The 20,580-nt window shown below is 48.9% G+C and overlaps 2 protein-coding genes across 2 annotated transcripts; one reads left to right on the top strand and one right to left on the bottom strand.

Annotated features, from left to right (window-relative positions):
• Positions 1 to 4,167: 4,167 nt before the first annotated feature.
• Positions 4,168 to 9,451, top strand: LOC124463978 (aldehyde dehydrogenase 1A1-like). The gene is made up of 13 exons (XM_047015829.1): positions 4,168 to 4,230; positions 4,701 to 4,805; positions 5,177 to 5,317; positions 5,493 to 5,622; positions 5,789 to 5,850; positions 6,053 to 6,181; positions 6,458 to 6,571; positions 6,840 to 6,942; positions 7,329 to 7,513; positions 7,808 to 7,972; positions 8,178 to 8,335; positions 8,547 to 8,621; positions 8,855 to 9,451. The coding sequence occupies exons 1-13, from the start codon at positions 4,195 to 4,197 to the stop codon at positions 8,925 to 8,927; spliced, it is 1,476 nt and encodes a 491-aa protein (XP_046871785.1). The 5' UTR covers positions 4,168 to 4,194; the 3' UTR covers positions 8,928 to 9,451.
• A 749-nt stretch (positions 9,452 to 10,200) lies between these two features.
• On the bottom strand, positions 10,201 to 18,687 carry tmc2b (transmembrane channel-like 2b). The gene is made up of 20 exons (XM_047015936.1): positions 18,623 to 18,687; positions 18,086 to 18,127; positions 17,511 to 17,964; positions 16,730 to 16,870; positions 15,393 to 15,483; positions 15,103 to 15,184; positions 14,879 to 14,985; positions 14,363 to 14,461; positions 14,101 to 14,243; positions 13,759 to 13,906; positions 13,343 to 13,537; positions 13,059 to 13,238; positions 12,775 to 12,933; positions 12,398 to 12,526; positions 11,814 to 11,881; positions 11,454 to 11,693; positions 11,177 to 11,302; positions 10,874 to 10,952; positions 10,588 to 10,717; positions 10,201 to 10,421 (listed from the first exon to the last, which is right to left on the bottom strand). The coding sequence occupies exons 1-20, from the start codon at positions 18,669 to 18,671 to the stop codon at positions 10,201 to 10,203; spliced, it is 2,883 nt and encodes a 960-aa protein (XP_046871892.1). The 5' UTR covers positions 18,672 to 18,687.
• Positions 18,688 to 20,580: the final 1,893 nt, after the last annotated feature.

Here is a 20,580-nt window from a genome sequence, read left to right as displayed (position 1 = left end):
TTGCCTAATATTATTTCACAAACTCGAAAATAGTTTACACGTAAATGTGAATTTTGCACAAAGAATATTTCTAGGCATCTACAAAAAATCACAAACGAAGTTGCCTACTCACCGTACTCCAAGGAGAAAGGTTTCTGCAGTGAACGTTTTCTGAAATTTTGTTGAGAGCAGTTGGCTGTCGTGAGCGCGTTTGGCCCCCAGCAAAGATCCGCCGAGGGGTCGAATGACTGGACATCGTCAACAGATTGCCTGTTATGTCAAATACAACGGTAGACGTAGACACAGACACGGTCGACGCCCAGATTCGAGGAGTCCTCCAGTGTCTTCAATGCCCTTCCACTCCATGCATTGACCTACTCTTTTACAAACTAAAATGTTGACATATCAAAATAATCTGTGCGACCTACACGGCCCTACAGAATAATGTACACAGTACACGCACAATGTCACTGTCGTGCAATAGGGGTGTAGTTCGGAAAAGGGACGTTTCTCAATCTAATGGACGGCCAAGTTGGACATTTTTGTTGGTTTCACTGAAAGAAACGGCAATACTTACATGTGACACAAGGTGGCGCCCTCTGTCAGTGAGACTACAGCCGCCCAGAGGACCAGGAGCCGACCCGAGGCCTGCCTGGAAGGATCGCTGTCCCATTGCCAGTGTGTTTCCTATTGATATCACTAACCTTACTAACCCCTTAGCATGAGCTTCCACATCTGTAGACAGTCTAACAGGGACTCCCAGAGGGTCTCATCGTGTCACCAGGACATATCCAGCCAAATAAATGTCATTAACATTGTATATCTTTTTTTGAAATGTCACAAAGCCCTTCACAGCAACCTAGACACTGTCCTGTGGCTGTGGTGGTCTTGTGAAGACAGGAGAGGTCATGTCCAGAGGCTCCGGTATCTTCACTCATCCTGTCATCTTCTGTCCACCCGTCACCCCCCCCACCCCTCCCGCCCCCGCCACCTGTGAACTTCAATAACTTCCCTGTTTCCATCCTCTCTCAACTGGATGAAGCTATTATATTTAGCACTGGATAAAAGCGTCTGCCAAATAATACAATTAAATACATTTACCTGGCAGTATAGTTAAAAGAAGGGTTTTCTTTAACCTTTATTAGACTTGAGAATCGGTCTAACGTCAAATATTTAATTTACTTTCAAAGCGTTGTGTGCAGTCTAACATTTTCGTCTGTTCGTAGGCCCTCTTCCCCCTCTCCTTTGCTTCTGGCTCTACCCCACTTTCCCCCACCTTCCTTCCCTCCCTCTCTCTCTCTCTCTCTCTCTCTCTCTCTCTCTCTCTCTCTCTCCCCTTTTTTCATTCACTCACTCTTTCCATCCCTCTGCCGTTTCTGTTCAGCCTCAGTCTTGGGACACCCGGCTCTGTCAGGCAGCGACGCCGCCTTTGACCCACCGGTCCTGGGCTCTGTCCCAGGGCTGCCAGGGCGGTGCTGCTCCTCGCTGGCCCTCCTGCTGTCAGGGTTTGCAGCGCTCCCGAGCGTGTCACACAACCCTGGCGACAACCACCCTGGACCAGACTCTGTGGAGACATCAGGAGCAGAGACACACACAGGCACACACTTCTACACACACACACACACACAAACACTCAGTCACTGATGCATACGCTCACAGAAAAAAATATTTTTTTGTGTGTCGGTCCTTCTCTTTTTCTCTTCTCACATAGACAGCAGATTTTTGGGTGTCTGTAGGTTTAGTTTTTTGTTTGTTGGACTATATTTTAAAAGGGCATCAGGCCGCTGAAAGTGATCCCTCTGACACAAGTTAGCTTATTTAACAGCGACATTTAAACTTAATACAATAAAAACGAACTAAAATCATTCTTTGAATGACAGATGTCGTTGTGCAATTTATTGACGTTTTTCTCAAAGCAGGACGAACAAGTTTGCACATTGAAGCTCATAAACTGAATAGCCTATTAAAGCCAAATCCTATTTGACAAACTTTAGCAATAATTTAAATGAAGCCAACCCGTGTTAAAATGAGGTAAATATTACTTGAAGTAGATGATGTGGAACGCAGATTGTTGGGGAATTCAATTGGCATTGGCTATTACTGCTAGCCTAAGCTTTCTAGGCCCAAGCGGAAACAGAACCCTTCTCCGCGGTTCTTTTCAGTGTTTAACGAGGGTTAATTACGAAGGTTATGTTGTTCAAGCCCACGGGTAATTCTCAAAAGACTTTCCGTCCTTTCAAACAGCCTAGATCAAAATATGAGCGCACCAGACTCAATTATGCGATCGTATTGTTCCCGGGAGACAGCGGAACAGCAGGAGGCCCCTTATCAAAGTAAACATCTTCCCAATTATTAGGTTTACCACAGCGTGTCGTATCCGAAGTGGTGTAAAGACCTTCCCTTCTTTTTAAGTTTCCCTTTCGGCAGAAATAAGTGGGTTGGATCAATGCAGAGGTGGCAGGGAAAGACGAGAAGTGGCCCACACGTCAAAAATGACATTCCGCGTTTCACGGTCAGGGTGGCTGAGCAGTGCGCGCGTACCTCTCGGGCAAGAGGAAAATAGGAATTGGTTCTGTTTGAACGGTGATTAGCGCGAGGGCCCGAGGGCGTGGGTCCCCAACGGTGGGTGCGACAAATAGATCTGTGCGATTCTCTCATGGCCTCGTCAAACAAGGGGGACTTTTTACCACTCACTGAAGCTATATAAGGGGGGCGGAGGACCGTCTCCGTTACTCTACACTTCTTGATATTTTGACTGGAGAGTTGAGTGGAAGAGAGCGATAGAGACAGAGTGAGGTAGGCCGTCAGAGCACCGCAGTCATGCCTGTAATCGGAGTTGAGAACCTTCAAGCCGTGTCGTCTGCTTGCACAGGTAAGCCTTACATTTGACTGTCTATCTGTTGGTGGGCTCTTTAAGAATTGACATTGATATATTTTATACACGTTATACTTCACACACAACGTTATTTAGAAATATTTTATCAAGGCCCAGCTGGAGACTGTATTTAAAACGTTTGTGGTAATTAAATATGCCTACATTAAATAAGCAGTTTTACAGTTACAGTTAAAAGAGTGGCATAAAATCAAGTCTCAGTTATAGTTTGAATTGTTTTTTTTACTGAATCCTTTCTAAAAAAAAACTTAAAAAAAAAAACCTAACAAAGAAACAAAACAGAAAACACGCTGCTTATCAAAATCAAATGCTAAAGTATTTGATTAAAATACACAATTTACACAACACAATTGGAATTAAAACATCAAGGATAACCGTAGCGTATGTGAGGTGGGCATGTTAGGTGCGTGTCCTCTGGTGTCTGGCTGTCCCCTTCTCCCCTCTGGTACCTAATGAGCAAGGGGCCCCTGCCAGTCCCGACTTCACAGTGCCAGCTGTCACCTTTGACCCCGGCGTGAGAGACGGTGGCCCGTGCCAACATCTCTATTTCCCCTCGTCCCCCACCTCCCGGCCTCTCAGACTGGCCCGAGTCATGTCCACCGCTCTCCCCTGCAGTCGTAGCAGCTCATAATGACTCTCTAAACCCTTTTAATGACTCTCTAAACCCTTTTAATGACTCTCTAAACCCTTTTAATGACACTCCCAAACCCTCCTGAATTCAGAATAACTCATCAAAACATTTCGAAAACGTTCAACAACTCTCCTAAACACTTCTAAACGCATTTAACCCCCCCCCCCCCCCCGAACGAATAATAACTTTGAAGCCGGCTTACTGTGAACTCATAATGACATGTCTAGCCCCTTTGAAACTCGTCGGAACTGTTCGTAACCCTTCTGAACACGCACCATCTTTTAGTCCGTCATCTGCATGGACACACGTACGCGCTTCTCAAAGACAACCTGTCAAACCAACACACGTGCATGGACCCATACTGTGGTCTGATGTTTATCCTGCATATAATTTAAACAACATATTTACATATCATATTTAGGTTTGGCAGGTTAACAAGTCAGTAGATTCAGTGTTTCGATCTCATGAGATGAACAAAGGCTTTGTGAGCGTGTGTGTGTGTGTCCAGTCCGATGACACCTCTGATTGCTCCTTTTTTTCAGAAGGGAAGCAGGGTAACATTAGCACCCAGACAGCGAACAGTCTTCAGACCCAGACCCAGACCCAGACCCAGGCCCAGACCCAGGCCCAGACCCAGGCCCAGACCCAGGGAGCAGAGCTCACTGATGAAGCACCCAAACAGGTCCTGCCCATGCCCATCCCCGACCTGGAGGTGCAGTACACCAAGGTAGGAACACCCACAAAACGTGCCTTCTACATATTTATGTTGTTCACTTTCTGATGATTTCCGTTGTGAACGACCTCAGGAACAGTCATTCTAGTTCATTCATTTCGTTATATCTTTGTTTTAATCGCTAACGTTCATGGGTCAAAACAGAAGTCACATTGTCAATACTCTTCACACAGTGCTCAAAACAGAAGTGTATGTGGACCAGACTGGGAATCATTTGTCATGGCTTTCACACTAAAATGCACCACAGTAACAAACAGGAAAACTATTTTGTGACATTTGTTTCCTTTGAAATATCACAAACCCAAACACTTATTTACTAAAGTAAAACGTTTTAGAACCTTTTTTTCCAGGTTCCAGGTCTGATAAACGATCAAATCTCTGGTGAAGGAATGTTTTCTCTCCATGTGTGTGTGGTGTATACATGTGTGTGTGTGTGGTGTATACATGTGTGTGTGTGTGTCCAGATATTCATCAATAACGAGTGGCATGAGTCTAGCAGCGGAGGCAAGATGCCAGTGCTCAACCCAGCCTCTGGGGACGTGCTGTGTGAGGTGGAAGAGGGGAGCCCAGTAAGTGGCCCTGGACCTCCTACTGAGACTTGGAGATCCTGAGTGTGTGTGTGTGTATCTGTGTGTGTGTCTGTGTGTGTGCATTTGCGTTTGTGCGTGCGTGGGTCATTGTCTTCGCCAATGTTCCGATCCGATTCAGTAATGTGGGAGTGCGTTGTGTGCGTGTCATTTGTCTGTGTGTAAGTGTGTGCGCTTGTCTGTGTGTATGGGTGTGTTTCGTCCGTGTGCATGTCTGTGACTGTGGATGTCTCATTCTGTTTCCCTGTCTTGGTGTGAACGTGTGTTTGCCAGTGTGTGTGTGTGTGTGTGGTACTGAGTGTGTCTTGCTGTGTGTGTGACCAGCTCTGTGACTCCCCCCCCCCCCCTCTCAGGAGGATGTGGACAAGGCCGTCAGGAGCGCCAGGGCAGCGTTCCAGCTGGGGTCGCCATGGCGACGGATGGACGCGTCCGACCGGGGGGAGCTGCTCAGCAGACTGGCCGACCTGGTGGAGAGAGACCGCCTCCTGCTGGCGGTGAGGAACACACACACATGCATACACACATGCACACTCACATACACAAATGCACGCACATGCACAGATACACTCGCACACATATAAAAACACAGAAAGACAAACTCTGAGGCACCGACGTCCACACACACACTCACTCACTCTGCAGTGTGTTCTGACCTGTGAACTCCTTCAGACTCTGGAGGCCCTGGACTCGGGGAAGCTGTTCCTCATGGCCTACTTTGTGGACCTGGTGGCCACCATCAAGACACTACGCTACTTTGGGGGCTGGGCTGACAAGATCCAGGGCAGAACCATTCCTGTGGGTGAGTCCTGTTCAACACCGACTGAGAAAGTACTGCATTTTAATAAGGAATAACAGAATAACTACGCATTACTTTTATTAAGGAAGCATAATATTATATGTTTACCTAATAATAATCTGCATAATGTGCACTGGCCCATGTGAAACCTGTTGTACTGTGTTGTCAGATGGAGATTATTTCACCTACACTCGACATGAACCTATAGGGGTGTGTGGACAGATCATTCCGGTAAGTCGAAAAACAGAGAGACGGAAAGAAAGACAGAATATATAGAGACAACTAAAGACAGAAAGAAAGATCTAAAGTAAGGACGAAAAAGAAAGAAAGAGAGAAAGAAGGAAAGACTCAAACATCTGGGCCTATACTTCTGTGAGCGTGAATGTGTTTCTGCCCTAACCTGTCGTTGTGCCTGTGCATGTTGTTTGTCTAGTGGAACTTCCCAGTGATGATGTTCGCCTGGAAGATAGCTCCTGCTCTGTGCTGTGGAAACACTGTGGTCATCAAACCAGCCCAGCAGACTCCCCTCACAGCCCTGCACATGGCTGCTCTCATCAAGGAGGTACACACACACACACACACACGCCACACACAACACACATGCTACACACGATATACAAAAACTACACACATCACACACATTACATAATATACACAACACACACCTATATACACGTAATATATACAAACACACAACCCCCTTCATTATTAAGGTCCCGTTATTTGACGGTCTCCCCCCCCCCTCTGTCTCTGTCTCTGTCTCTGTCTCTCTCTCTCTCTCTCTCTCTCTCTCTCTCTCTCTCTCTCTCTCTCTCTGTCTCTCTCTCCTCCCGTCTAGGCTGGTTTCCCCCCTGGCGTGGTCAATGTGGTCCCAGGGTATGGCCCCACAGTTGGCAATGCCATAGCCCAGCACATGGACATAGACAAAGTGGCTTTCACAGGATCCACAGCTGTATGTACTGGGCTGTACTTGTCGCCCTCTGACGACTTGTGGTTGCCAGGTTGGGTGATATCGGCTTTATTGCCAGTCACAGTTTGTCATCGGGTTGAATATACTGTGATTGTGGTTGCCAGGTTGGGTGATATCAGGTTTATTGCCAGTCACAGTTTGTCATCGGGTTGAATATACTGTGATTGTGGTTGCCAGGTTGGGTGATATCAGGTTCATTGCCAGTCACAGTTTGTCATCGAGTTGAATATACTGTGATTGTGGTTGCCAGGTTGGGAAGCTCATCCAGAAAGCTGCAGGGGATTCCAACCTGAAGCGAGTCACTCTGGAGCTGGGGGGGAAGAACCCCATCATCGTCTTTGCAGATTGCAACCGTGAGTCTCTCTTGTGTGTGTGTGTGTGTGTTTTAATGCCTTTTTTTTAATTGCTGTTAGTCTGGATATGCAGTTATGGCACAGGGTTTATACTGTAAAGAAAGGTATTTATATATACGGTATACATACAGAAATAGTGTGTCAAGATAGGGAGTCAGATGGTTGAGCGGTTAGGGAATCGGGCTATTAATCAGAAGGTTGCCGGTTCGATTCCCGGCCATGCGTAACAACATTGCGTCCTTGGGCAAGGCACCTCACCCTACTTGCCTCGGGCGGAATGTCCCTGTACTTACTGTAAGTCGCTCTGGATAAGATTGTCTGCTAAATGACTAAATGTAGATGTAACTGTGCGTGCTTTTGACCGTGTGTGTGTGTCCTGTCCCCAGTGGAGTACGCTGTGCAGCAGGCCCACAGCGGTCTGTTCTTCAACCAGGGCCAGTGTTGTCTGGCCGGCTCCAGGGTGTTCGTGGAGGAGCCCATATATGAGGAGTTTGTCCGGCGCAGTGTGGAAAAGGCCCGGGCCAAGATCCTGGGGAACCCCCTGGTGCCAGGGGTGGACCAGGGACCCCAGGTACAGTCACAACACCACTTATTCTTGCAAACGGAGTGTTGTGTTGTGAAGGGAAAATGACATCGGTAGATTGAGACTACCACAGGGAAGCTTCAACAACCGCTCAGTGAAATGTGGATGAGTATACAACCTTTAGAATCGTTTTTCACCGTCCAACTCATCAATGTTATTGTTTTTGTATGCCTCGGTAAAAGCGTCCTGCTCAAACAATTCCTTGTTATCGTATCAGCCATCCAGACTGGCATGGGGTAGGACAGAGTGGGATCTGAAGGAGTTTCTGTTGATGGTGTCCAGATCGACCAGCAGCAGTTTGATAAGATCCTGGAGCTGATTGAGAGCGGGAGGAAGGAGGGCGCCACGCTGGAGTGCGGCGGGGCCCCCTGGGGCCAGAGAGGCCTGTTCATCCAGCCCACCGTCTTCTCCGACGTCACCGACGGCATGCGCATCGCCAAGGAGGAGGTTTGCCCGCGCAGGCGCCCGCGCTCGCAATGCACATGTCGCGACGCGTCCCGCCTTTCGTTTTTTTTTGACAACCAGCTGCACTCGGTCTCTCTCTCTGTTTGTCTGTGTTCTCTCTGTCTCTTTCTTTCTCTCTCGTTCTCTCTCTCTCTCTCTCCCTCCCTCTCCCTCTCCCTCTCCCCCTCTCCTTCTCCCTCTCTGTCAGATCTTCGGCCCAGTGCAGCAGATCATGCGTTTCCGTGGCGTCCACGAGGTGGTCCAGAGGGCCAACTCCAGCCAGTACGGCCTGGCGGCGGGGGTGTTTACCAGCGACATGGACAAGGCCCTGACGGTGTCCTCTGCTCTGCAGGCTGGCATGGTCTGGTACGGCTAGCTGGGAACAGCCACGCACACACACACACACATACTGTACCAAGCACAGGGGGTTTTCACCTCACACACACACACACACACCTCCTTACACAAATACCAGGCTCAGTCCACTCCCCCTCATCCCTTTCTCAATACTGGATATGATATCTGATCACTTTACTTTTTCATCAACCCTTTTCACTTTGTGACTGTGGTCTTGCAGGGTCAACTGCTACAACGCCATGAGCACCCAGTGTCCCTTCGGAGGCTTCAAGATGTCTGGGAACGGCAGAGAGCTGTGAGTTCCAAATCCTGCCGTGTTTATGAGGGATGGGGAGAGCTCAGCATTTCCCCGCAGATCAAGAGGTCACAGGTTCAAATCCCCTTTGGATAAAAGCGTCTGCTAAATGAAATGGATTTTGTAAAATGATTCTATATATATACTATATGTATACTATATCAATGTAGTCTTTGGTGTTTACTGTTGCTGTAGATAATGATGGATCTGGTGGGGGGGGGGGGGTGTTTCAGAGGGGAGTACGCCTTGAACGAGTACACTGAGGTCAAAGCGGTGACCATCAAAATATCCCAGAAGAACTCCTAACATGGTCTTCCCGTGTGGGCTACGCTTCCTGTCCGTGGCGTCTGGATGAACGACCTTTCCGGAAAGATTCAACCACAACTCCTCTGAGACGTACAGACTTATCCTCCATCTTCATTTCTGAAATCAGAAAAGACAAAAAGCGGCTTCTTCCTGCAACACGTTTTGGTTTGTAAATATGACGGTTTCTGCGGTGGAGCTGTCAGGTGTCCAGGCATACTTAACCTCTTGTTGTCTTCTCTCGTCCAGATTGCCTCAGAGAACGATGTTTTCGTTCAGACATGTTTGTCTCCTTGAAGAGCAGAACACCTTCATGTCCTGAGTGATCGTTATCTTTGTTCTTTTTGAGAATCTTTTTGGAGAACTGAACCATTTCTCCTTTTGATATAAAGGCAATCTTTTAGGTTCTTTATATGTTGATGTTTTAGTAGTGTGTTTGCTGTCTACCGTATAAGTAGAAATTATATCTAATATTATTGTCAAAGGCTATTGGACATTGTTAGTGTATGTGCGTGTTGAGTGTGTGTATATGTTTGTATTGCAATGTTCAAATGTGTGCGTGTGTGTGTGTTTATGTAAATCTTTAAAGCTACAACATAAGATACAAACATTTAGATATTTAATCATCACTCATCCTTTTACTTGTTGCAATACAAAAAATACAAAATAATTGAAGTATAAGAAATACAAATGGACGTCTTAAAAACTATTTACAGATTGTTTTCCAACCAAAACCCACAAACGTGTTTCTCTCTCTCTAAGTGCTTCCTTTCTTATCTCTTGAGGAAATAAACATCTTGTTGATAAATCAGACATAATCCAATTGTATTCATTAAATTAAGACATGACATCTTTAAACACTGAACTATCGCAGAAGGATCTTGGCCATCTTCTTCACTTCCTCACCTTTCCCACAATTCCTTTTGGTCAGACATCAATGTGCAGGCCTTTGCTGACATGACACTTTTGAAGATTTGAGCCATTTGGCTCCACATCCCAGTACTTACTGAGTTACTACAGTGACACATGGCGTGTCAGCGCGCTAATACAAGAACTCTCAATACCTGACAACGAGCCACGGATTGACTTCTGTTCAAACTGGCCAACGGAACGCATTCATGTAGACAACCAAAATGGAACTGGAAACGTTATGGGAAACTCCCAAGTTCTAGTCGGAGTTAAAGTCTGTCAGATAGCTCTCTCCCACAGTCTTGACGCTGGTAACAACATGCAGAGTTCTCAGACTCGCGGTCCTCTCTCCAGCGTGTGGTACCTCCTAGCGTCGGGGAGCAGGCCCACCCCTACCCCTCCCCCTGCCCCGCCCCGGCCCTGGGCTCGGCCCTGGCCCTGGGGACGCGCCCCTGGGTCCGGGGGGGCGGGTCACAGCTGCTCCGGGGTTGGGGGCAGCCAATGAAACGTCCTTCTGTAGATTCACACCTTTGCCATTGGCTGCTGCTCCGGGCCGTCCAGACACCTTGGGAGACTTGCTGCTCTTCTCTATCACCGGGTCTGCGACAGAGTGTTGCATACTTGGAGTTTAGCGGTGAGATGACAGTACAGTAAAGTAGCATAGTGCAGAATAGTCCAGTAGAGTCCAGTATACTACAGTTTAGTGAAGTGGTCTAGCAGCAGGGGGGTGGTGAGGGCGGGGGGGAGGGCTTACCAGGTGGGGGGGGCTCCTCCTTGCTGGGGGGCGGGATCAGGGACTTGTTGGGCAGCAGGTCCTCCAGGTCCTTCATCACCTGGTTGGTGCTGTCCTTGTTGTTCCTCCTGTTCTTCTCCTCATCCCGCGCCTGCCCCGGTAACGCACCACACACGTACACACACACACACACACAAGCGTGCACGCACACATGCAGACACGCTCACGCACAAAGACACACACGTTTCCATGTTAAGCTTGGAAGCTGTCACATCAGGAAGGGTCGTGGACTGCAGCTCAGACTGACCATCTGCATCTTCCTCTTCAGGTCGTTGTTGGCTTGCTGGTAGCCCTCCGACACGGCGTTCAGGTAGTATATGGCCAGCCTGGCACAGAAGGAACATGATCCGTGATGTGAGTATGTGTGTGTGTGTGAGAGACAGAGAAAGAGAGTGAGTGAGAGAGAGAGAGAGAGAGAGAGAGAGAGAAGTGTGTTTGTGTGTGATAGACAGAATATTATATGTGTGTGTAAATGCAAGAGAGTAAATGAGCGTGTGAGTGCGATAGAGAGTTTGTTTGTGTGTGTGTGTGTGTGTGTGTGTACACATACACCATCAGTAGCACAGCTGGTATGATGAGTCCAGGGTTGGTAGCATAGGTGAAGATGTTCCCTATGAATGCTGGGAGATCTTTCTCTATGGTCTCCATGATGACATCATACATCTTCTCCCTCCCACTGCAGGACAAGATGAGGAAATGGTGAAACGTCTCTTTTCATGTCGGTGTCTACGTGCACATTTGTACACGAACGGACGCGTGCAATTTTGCACGCTGCACGTCTGCGTGTGTTTCGGGGGGGGGGGGGGGTTGGGGGGGGGGGTAGTCACCTGAAGGGCCCGCAGTCGAAGGAGGGCGACAGGGTCATGATGGTGTAGACCACGGGCAGCAGGCTGAGGAACAGCACCAGCAGCAGCAGCCCCATGTAGAAGTTGTTGGACTTGGAGGCCTTGAAGACGCGGGCGTGGGGCACGTTGCAGCTCATCACTGCCCAGCACTGGTAGTACATGGAGCTCAGGAGCCGCAGAACGTTCAGCCCCACCAGGCCCGGAGCGTAGAACGCACCCATCCTGCGACACACACACAGACACACACAAGGGTACGATAAGTTTTCCATACTGATAACATCTGCGTGAAGATGTAGGGGTGTGTATGTGTGTGCGTGTGTGTCGGGGATGACGTCCTCTCACCAAATCATCCCTTGGTTGAAGATGAGGCCGAGGACGTTGCCGCTGATGTCGAACTCGCCGTACGACGGCTGGACGAGGGGGGCACACGACAGCCACGTTTACGCCCGACGTACGGTCGCTCTCTCTGTCACTCCAGCTCCCTCTCTCCCTCCCTCCTCCTCCTCTCTTCCCCCTACCCCACCCTCTCTCTCCCCCCCCCTCTCTCTAATTCTCAGTAATTAGTTTCCTAGAGTAAGTATACTGAGTCACTGAGATGGGAGGGATATGCTGTCCTACCAGATGTCCCTGAGTAGTATCGGGTTTAGCATGCAGAATTAAAAACCACTTCAACACAAATGCCCAAGTAGTAAAGGCAGTGGTGTCAATAACAGACATGCACACACGAGAACATACACCCACGTACACACACACACACATGTATACATAAACACGCAGGTACACACATTTACACAGGTACACAAAAAGGTGCACACATGTCCACGCCATTACCAAACACACACATGTACACACACATGCACACACGCATACTCATGAACACACATACACACACAGATACACACATGTACACAAGAAAAACAACCTACAAATCCGGCCTCCAGGTCCCAGCACCAGCAGTAGTTGAGGAAGCGCACGATCACGGCTCTCAGGAAGTCTCCGATCAGGATGGTCAGATACGTCACCTGGATGTCTGACACGGTCAGCTTGACAAACTCCTGGAGAGAGAGAGAGAGACAGAGAGAGAGGGACAGAAGCATTAAGGTCTCCAACAGCATCACTGGCATCAGTAGCATCAGTAGCATTAAGGTCTCCAACAGCATCACTACCATCAGTAGCATCACTAGCATCACTAGCATCACTAGCATCACTAGCATCACTAGCATCACTAGCATCACTAGCAACAAGGTCTCCTTTGCATCTCTATTATCAATAAGCAGCACTAGCACCGAGGCAGCAGTCTTACGATGCCCACGGCGGTCTCCCAGCAGGGCCCCCTGATGACGTCGGCAGGGGGGATGTTGTACGGGGGGATGTCGCTGGTGTTGTGGAAGGAGCTGTAGTTGGCTTTGTACTCCTCCAACGCCCAGATGGTCTCGTTCCTGATGACCTTCTCGCTCTCCAGCTGGACCAGGCGCACAACACACACAGACGCACATCCAACACACGTCATCCTCGAGGGCTCGGAAAAAGGGCCGTACCAATACGATTGGATGCGATGTGAGGCCGGCCCCGCCCCTTCCTCTCTACCTTGGCGTTGACCTCGTCGAACAGGGCGAACAGGAAGGTGTAGAGGTTGCCGAGGAAGAGGGCGAAGATCCGTCCCAGCTGCCACTTGAGGGCGATGCGAGGGTGATATTCCTCCAGCTCGCCGATGACTTCAAACAGGGGGGGGCACACCAAACCCAGGAGGGACATCACAAGCTCCACCTGGAGGAAGGGGGGGTAGGTTAGTTGAGGTGATTGTTAAGGTTAGTCTAGACTAACCTTAACAATCGTTTCCCCGGGAACGCCTCCATGGAAACCCAACCGACCTCGTTCTTCTCCAGCCAGGTGAGCTCATCAGGGTCCTTGTTGCCAAAGTCCTGGGACCTCTTCACCACGAAGTAGATGAGAAACCCGCTTCCCCCCAAACTGCACAGAACCATGAAGTTGGCTAGAACCCGCAGGAATCGGCGCAGGTGAATGTTCTCGTCTTTTTGGTTCTCCTGCTCGTCCACGATGGACTCCTACGAGAAATCCCGGGAAATCGTAGAGACGCACGATGTTGCTGGATAGACTGACTTGCAGACGCTGAAGGCACAGTCTAGAACGTGCCGTCTCACGTCACGCATTCATCCAATACTTCACTACAGATGATGCGGACATACAGTAAGACGCAAAGAAACCATGGAACCGTTGCCAACAATGTGTGCCGGCCATGGTAGGTGATCTTAGACCAATGATGTACCTTGAAGCTGGTGGTGATGGAAGCATACTTGTTGTCGGCTGTCTCCGAGTTGCCGATGAGGTAATCCCAGCTGGTGAACATCTTCCAGGCGAAGGTAAACTCCCCCTCCTCCGCCCCATCCCCTCCTTCATTCGAGTTCCGAGCCATGCTGGGAAGGAAGATTCAATTCAATACAAAACTTCATCGCCGACGCAGGTTCAGATGCACAGATTAAGGAAAAAAATACGAAAACAGCACATGGAATGACTTGCGTACAAGCCCAAATAGAAAAGAACCAAACAAAACAAAATGGAACATTCTAGCACGCTAGAACTCCCTGAGGTCTCCTTCCAGACGACCTACGTTCTTATGACCACCATTAGGCTGTATCCAAAGATGCCGACGCCCACTAGCAGATAGGACAGGGGAAGCCTGAACTGCAGCAGGCCGATGGTGCGGTCGTCGTTGTAGAAACCATAGAACAGGATAGAGTACTTGCAGTAGCCCTGTTTGAAAGAAATGACACGAGACGGACGGGGAGTTTGAAAAATGGACGCGATCGGTAGCCTAAACGCCGAATCTGTCGAATGTGTCGATCGAGGGCGTGGGGTGATGTCCTCCTCACACCAAAATCCAAGAGAACAGAGTAGTCCATGGCTCGAGCCTGCTCCGCTCTTGGGACGGTCTTCCGGGGGATGGTCCCGTACGGAAGGCCCATCATCACCTGCACCGAGAGAAAGCAGGACAGTTCAAAAACGTAAACGTGCACATTGTGAGGTGTTCGGATACATGTACAGTACCAGTCAAAAGTTGGGACACGTGAATGGGAAAATGGGTCCAAACTTTTGACTGTTACTGTATACTGACAATAAAGGCTTTTCTATTCTCTTCTATACTCGAGTCGTTTTAAAACCGTGGCTTAAGCGATCCAAGCACGAAAGAAATGCGGTTGGAGTTCTTGTAAACATAGTCACGCATCCAGAGTAGAGATCAAAATGGGATGTTGAGACACAGACATTCCAAACCGGTGCTGTGAGTTGGCGCGTGTCAGTTTACGGCAGTGGTAGCCATAGAGCTAGGAAGCGCAAGGATCACAGGACAGTCCTGATCATTGACACAAGGTGTCTGCTCCAGCACGCACCTCTGGTAGGACCACGAGCCCGAACATGAAGCCGAACAGGACCAGGTTCAAACCGTACATCCAGCGCAGGAAGATGAAGTAGGAGGCCACGGAAGATCCGAAATGACCTGTCAAGAAGCGGGTCACACTTACGAGTCGCTATAGGCGTAATCTGCCAAGCACTTTCTGTTCCTGTCGATAATAGCGTGTCACACCTGACGACGTGAAGACGAGATCTTACTCACTCTCTACCTCTTTGATTTTCATCTCCCAGGGAATGCAGGCCGTCTTGAAGTTTTCAAAGTCACGCTTGAACTTGATGAGTTTCTGAAACGAACACGAGAAAACAACCATAGATGCATCAAAGTATAAAAAACTGTATCCTGTTATGCGGGGAACGGTCGAGGGGTACAACGACCAAAACGTAAAATGAGATCATTCCAGTATAGTTGTGTGCAGGCGTGTAGGTTTCATTATACATTTTGAAAATCTGCCCACCCCTTCCCTGGTCGTGTGTCTTGTGCGGGTGCATCACCTTAGCCATCATGACTTTGTAGGCGTACATCTTCCTCCCCTTGCCTTTCCCTAGGGCTCCCTCAAACTTCTCCACAAACGCCTGAGCGTCTCTGCGAAATCCACAACGGATCAACGACACGTTCAAACGCGACCAATCCACGACGGCATCCCAAAAACCAAACCACTGAACCGAACCCATGACTGTAGAAGAGTCTCCTCTTCTACAGGCCTGAGTGGAATCTAACACTGTACGGTGACGCTTATGGATTCATCACGTAATGGATCAACCGACTAAGGGGACTGTACACTAACACAGTATTGCTGTACCACCATTACGCTGATTAACACCTCACGGAAAGACCTATTGGACCTGTTGCTCAGCAGGCAGTGATGTGCCATGCATTAAACAGTGATCTCCTCATTAAAAAGTCAAGACATCTCACCTGTCCTGAAGCGCTACCGGGTCCTGATCTCAAACTTACTTACTGTGTGTGTGTGTGTGTGTGGGGGGGGGGCTGTGGCCTCCCTGCTAACCCCTGACCTTGACACTGCTGTGCTGTATTTACATGGTTCCGTACACTGGTCCAGATGGATGCGCTCCAGTGTGGAACCCAATACCAGCTGTACCGGTCTGTACCGGTGTGATTGAGACTTTTTCAGGACTTTTATTTTGAAGGAGGGAAGCTCCATTTGGGGGGAATTGATAACGTTGTTTGGCTGATGTTGCTTGTTGGATGATGGATTTACTCAGTAACAAAGAAATAGTCTTTAACAATTTAATTTAAATTGAATAATTCTAAAGTTGAATTGATGTTAAGCTTCAAATTTGGGGTACTGATAAATGTGCATATCTGTTAGCTGGGATGGGGAGAAATGAGTTCTCAGTTGAGATCCTCATCAGTCAAAGCATCAAAACACAAAACGTCATCCAGATGCTTATCTCTCAAATCCCTTCTCGTAATGCATCAGAAAGGCCAAAGCAACAGATCGCTGAAGACGAGTTCAAGCGTCAATATACCTACTTTGTCGTTGAACAAAGTAGTTTACAATACCTACTTTGTTGTTTAGCAAAGTAGTTTACACTCGAAGGTGAGGCAGGATCAACAGAGGGAAATGAAGCGAGCACTGAAAACAGTTATGCTTTAATCAAATCAACCACGATGACATCACATGTCGCTTTACATGAGTGATGGTACCATTGAAAAACAGAGAGAGAGAGAGACATTGAAAGAGAGAGAGAGAGAGACATTGAAAGAGAGAAAGAGTGAGACAGACGACGAGGGAAAGAGAAAGAGAGAGAGAGGCACAAGCAGCGAGCGGGCGCAAAAATCTGGAGCGGACGCCATCTTGGTTTACTTGAGGTGCTCGAGTCTCCTCTTCATGCGCCACGGTTTGTTCCTCAGGGTGACCAGGAGCTTCTTCTTCTCCTCAACCTCCTCCTTCAGCGCCTCCATCTCCCCCTCGGACATCGAGGAGTCGTCCGAGTCCTCGTCCGAGCTGCGAGGAGAGAGAGGGACAACGCGCTACGCTGTGGACCAGTGGCGAAGACTGCCAACTGCTCGTCTTTCCATTGATTGCCGCTAAACCTCTGTCCTAGGGGCCTGCTCGACTCCATATTCCTTGTGAGAAGGCATGTCTGTATTTCTGGAAGACTTATAGAGGTTGGAATACCCCTCGGTTCTCAAACGGAGTAACTGGATAGCTTATTCTATAACCTCGAAATTCAAAATAGCTAAACATTTCAACCAACATACCACCATAGCAGTCATTTTACTGGAAATAATTGGCATGTAGGTTCAATCAGTCTTACAACTATTCAACCGCATAATGAGAGCATGTTGCATTATACAGTCGTAGGACTGTAAGATGATACTGCTGTACGGTTTTGTAAAATACATCGTTTTCTAGAACATTCAGACAGAAATGTCCAGTATTCAGCATTGGTCAACAGGGTTTGTTTTTCCTACTATATCATTTGTGTAGGCGCTGCTATCTGTGAAATTGTGACTGTTTGACCTCCCTGAACGTGGCCCTAAATCTATGAGGTCAGGGGCCCCTCCTCGTGCACGAGGGTGTGTGCAGCGTGCACGTGAGCGAGCGCGCGCGCAAGTGAGAACCCTCTCAGAGAATACTGCACCTGCTGTGCTTGCCGTTCTTCTTCTTCTTGTCCTTCTCGTTCCCTTTGTCCTTCCCTTTGTCCTTCCCTTTGTCCTTCCCTTTGTCCTTCCCTTTGTCCTTCCCTCCTTTCCCCTTGGAGTCTCCCTTCTGCTCCTTCTGCTCCTCCTTGCCCTTCTTGCCCGCCCCTCCCCTCCCGCCTTTCTTCTTCCGCCCTTTCTCCTCCTCCTCGCTCTCCTCCTCGCTTTCCTCCTCCCGGGCCGCCTTCTTCTTCCGCCCGGCGCCCTTCGCCCCCCCTTTCTTCTTGGCGCTCCGCTCCTCCTCGTCCTCGTCCTCGCTGTACTTCTTGGCTCTCTTCTTCGGGCCTCTCTTCCTCGGGGCCTCGTCCTCGTCGTCCTCCTCGTCGTCGCTGGCGACGCGCTTGGGCTTCCGCTGGGGGGCTTTGGCCCTCTTCTTGGCTCTCCGCCTGGCTTCGTCTGAGACACACAGAAGCAGATGCTAACGCACACACACGCTCACCGGTAAACTCTGTCGAGGTTGTGTACTGTACTTTGAGACGGTCGCGGCGGCAGAGGCGCAAGCGGATGAGGGACTCACCCTCGCTCCCGCTGTCGATCTCGGCATCAACGTCTATCCCCACTGAAAGAGTCGAAGGGGTCAGGTGGCTGAGCGGTTAGGGATATGGGCTAGTAATCTGAAGGTTGCCAGTTCGATTCCTGGCTGCGGCAAGGCATTTCACCCTACTTGCGTCGGGGGAGTGTCCCTGTACTTACTCTAAGTCGCTCTGGATAAGAGCGTCTGCTAAATGACTAAATGTAATGTAAAGAAGTCAAAAAACACCCCGCCCCACGGTTCACCACCATACACGCTTGTCATGTTCTCAGACTCGACCACACTGTAACAGCTGAGGGAAATAACCTCATGTCGCTCACAACCATTATGGAGTCAGGTTGGCAGACGCTTTTTTTTAATCCAAAACAACTTTCAAGGAGGGGTTTGAACCTGCCACCTTGGGATCTGCGGTCAAATGGTCCACCCCTGAGCTCAATGTGTCATTCTATCATTAAACGTATTGGTTGAAGGGGATGTAAACTTCCAGACTGTTCTACAGAAAGAAATGAAGATGAGACTCACCATCGTCTATGTCAATGGCGACGTCACTCTTCTTCTTCTTTGGAGGCATGTCTGCTCTGTGGTGGTGCAGGGATCCCCTGCTCAGGTCAGGCACAGCTCTCTGCTCTCAGCTTCCTCTCTGTCTGGTTGTCCCCCTCTGTCTCCCTCCTCTCTTTGTTTTCCCTCTTTCTCCCTCCTCTCTCTCTCTCTCTCTCTCCTCTCTCTCCTCTCTCTCTCTCTCTCTCTCTCCTCTCTCTCACTCTCTCTCTCTCTCTCTCTCTCTCTCTCTCTCATCTCTCTCTCTCTCTCTCTCTCTCGGTTTCCCCCTCTGTCTCCCTCCTTTCTCCCTATGTCCCCTCTCTCTCTCTCTCTCTCTCCTCTCTCTCTCTCTCTCTCTCTCTCTCTCTCTCTCTCTCTCTCTCTCTCTCTCTCTCTCTCTCTCTCTCTCTCTCGGTTTCCCCTCTGTCTCCCTCCTTTCTCTCCCTATGTCCCCTCTCTCTCCTCTCTCTCTCTCTCTCTCTCTCTCTCTCTCTCTCTCTCTCTCTCTCTCTCTCTCTCTCTCTAACGACCCCTTTCTCTCTCTCTGTCTCTCACCACCCCCCCCCCCCCCCTTTCTCCATGTAGCTCTCAAGCAACGGTTACATCCACACACACACATACGCACACACCTGTACAGCTCAGCTCACCCACTCTGACAGGTGCGCCACCAATGTTTGGGCAGCTTTAGGTGTGTCTCCTTGACAACCACCAGCTTGACATTGTCCTGGAGGTGATCATCTGCAGGACCTGCGGGAGAAACATCCAATATATCAGCTCAGCAAAGGAAGGCAAAGGCACTGCCAATCATAAAGACAGACCATCTCTGACCACACACACACACATTCACACACAAACACACACACACACACACGTGTAGAAACAAAGAATCCTCTTAGTAAGCACACCCTAACCCCCCCCCAGATGTGGGCTCATCGGAACGTTCCACCGAGTTGTGATCTGTAAGCCGGACATTTGAAACCAATGCACACATAAAAGGTCAGGTCCCATTAAAATTCAATGAAGTGTTAAGTAAGCCTAAGGGAAAAGTGAAACGCCTAGAAGTCAGTATGGCCGTGAAGTAGCTATTTTGACACAGCCACAAAAGAAGTGGCGCAACAGTAGTGAAAACAGGACACTGAAAGGAAAAGAACCCAAGGACTACAGAGCCCAACAACAATGCGTAAACAGAACATATCTGGTTTTCAATGGGTGTGTTTTGGTGTAAGGTTGTAGAGGAAGGTTGTAGGACTGGTATAGGGCTGTCGTAACCAGGTGACCACGTGTGGTTAGGGTAAGCAGGTAAATAATGTATGTGAACAGGAGTCAGGCAGTAGCTTCGTAGCCACCGTTTTATCCAATTGCTTGGACTCAACATTTTCAAAAAACACACAGTTAGTGAAACCTGACACTCAAGGAGCATAACAGCAGCCCAGATCCGGACAACTTTAATCACATTCTCAGCCTCACAATATTTGCAAAATACTACAATACAGTGTTTTGCAAATCACTAAACACACTTTTCTACATTAGATACAGATATAAGATGATGTCACTTAATTGCCTTTTCAAGCCACTGCCTTGCAAAATGCCACACACGTGATCAGATGGATCAAACACGGGCGTTAGATGTACACACACTAAAGTGCTCATAATTGTAAACACGCCAATCAGGTGTAAGCCCTATAAAAAGGGGACAGGTCAGTGTACCTGACCTCATCAAAAATGGAAGGCAATGTTGCAGTTAGAGGAAGAGGGAGAGTGAGAGGGGGAGACCGTGGAGGAAGAGTGGTAGGGAGAGGGAGAAGTAGACCTGGAGGCAGTGGAAGAATAAGGGCCAAATGTACAGTATCTAATGAAAGTCGAACAACATTGGTTGACCATGTTGTGAACCATGGGGCAACATTGAGAGAGGCTGGACAGAGAGTTCAGCCCAACATCAG

This window comes from Hypomesus transpacificus, unplaced genomic scaffold (genome assembly GCF_021917145.1).
Source record: "Hypomesus transpacificus isolate Combined female unplaced genomic scaffold, fHypTra1 scaffold_31, whole genome shotgun sequence".
Taxonomy (NCBI): domain Eukaryota; kingdom Metazoa; phylum Chordata; class Actinopteri; order Osmeriformes; family Osmeridae; genus Hypomesus; species Hypomesus transpacificus.
The sequence above is the reverse complement of the archived record's forward strand: the minus strand, read 5'-3'. Positions and strand labels throughout refer to the sequence as shown.

Coding starts and splice junctions, on each gene's coding strand:
- LOC124463978 (XM_047015829.1), top strand. CDS start 4,195: ATGCCCATCCCCGACCTGGAGGTGCAGTACACCAAG. Junction 4,231..4,700: donor TGGAGGTGCAGTACACCAAG/GTAGGAACACCC, acceptor GTGTGTGTCCAG/ATATTCATCAATAACGAGTG. Junction 8,336..8,546: donor CTGCAGGCTGGCATGGTCTG/GTACGGCTAGCT, acceptor GTGGTCTTGCAG/GGTCAACTGCTACAACGCCA.
- tmc2b (XM_047015936.1), bottom strand. CDS start 18,671: ATGCCTCCAAAGAAGAAGAAGAGTGACGTCGCCATTGACATAGACGAT. Junction 16,871..17,510: donor AAGAACGGCAAGCACAGCAG/GTGCAGTATTCT, acceptor CTCTCCTCGCAG/CTCGGACGAGGACTCGGACG. Junction 14,244..14,362: donor CTGTTCTCTTGGATTTTGGT/GTGAGGAGGACA, acceptor TCTTTCAAACAG/GGCTACTGCAAGTACTCTAT.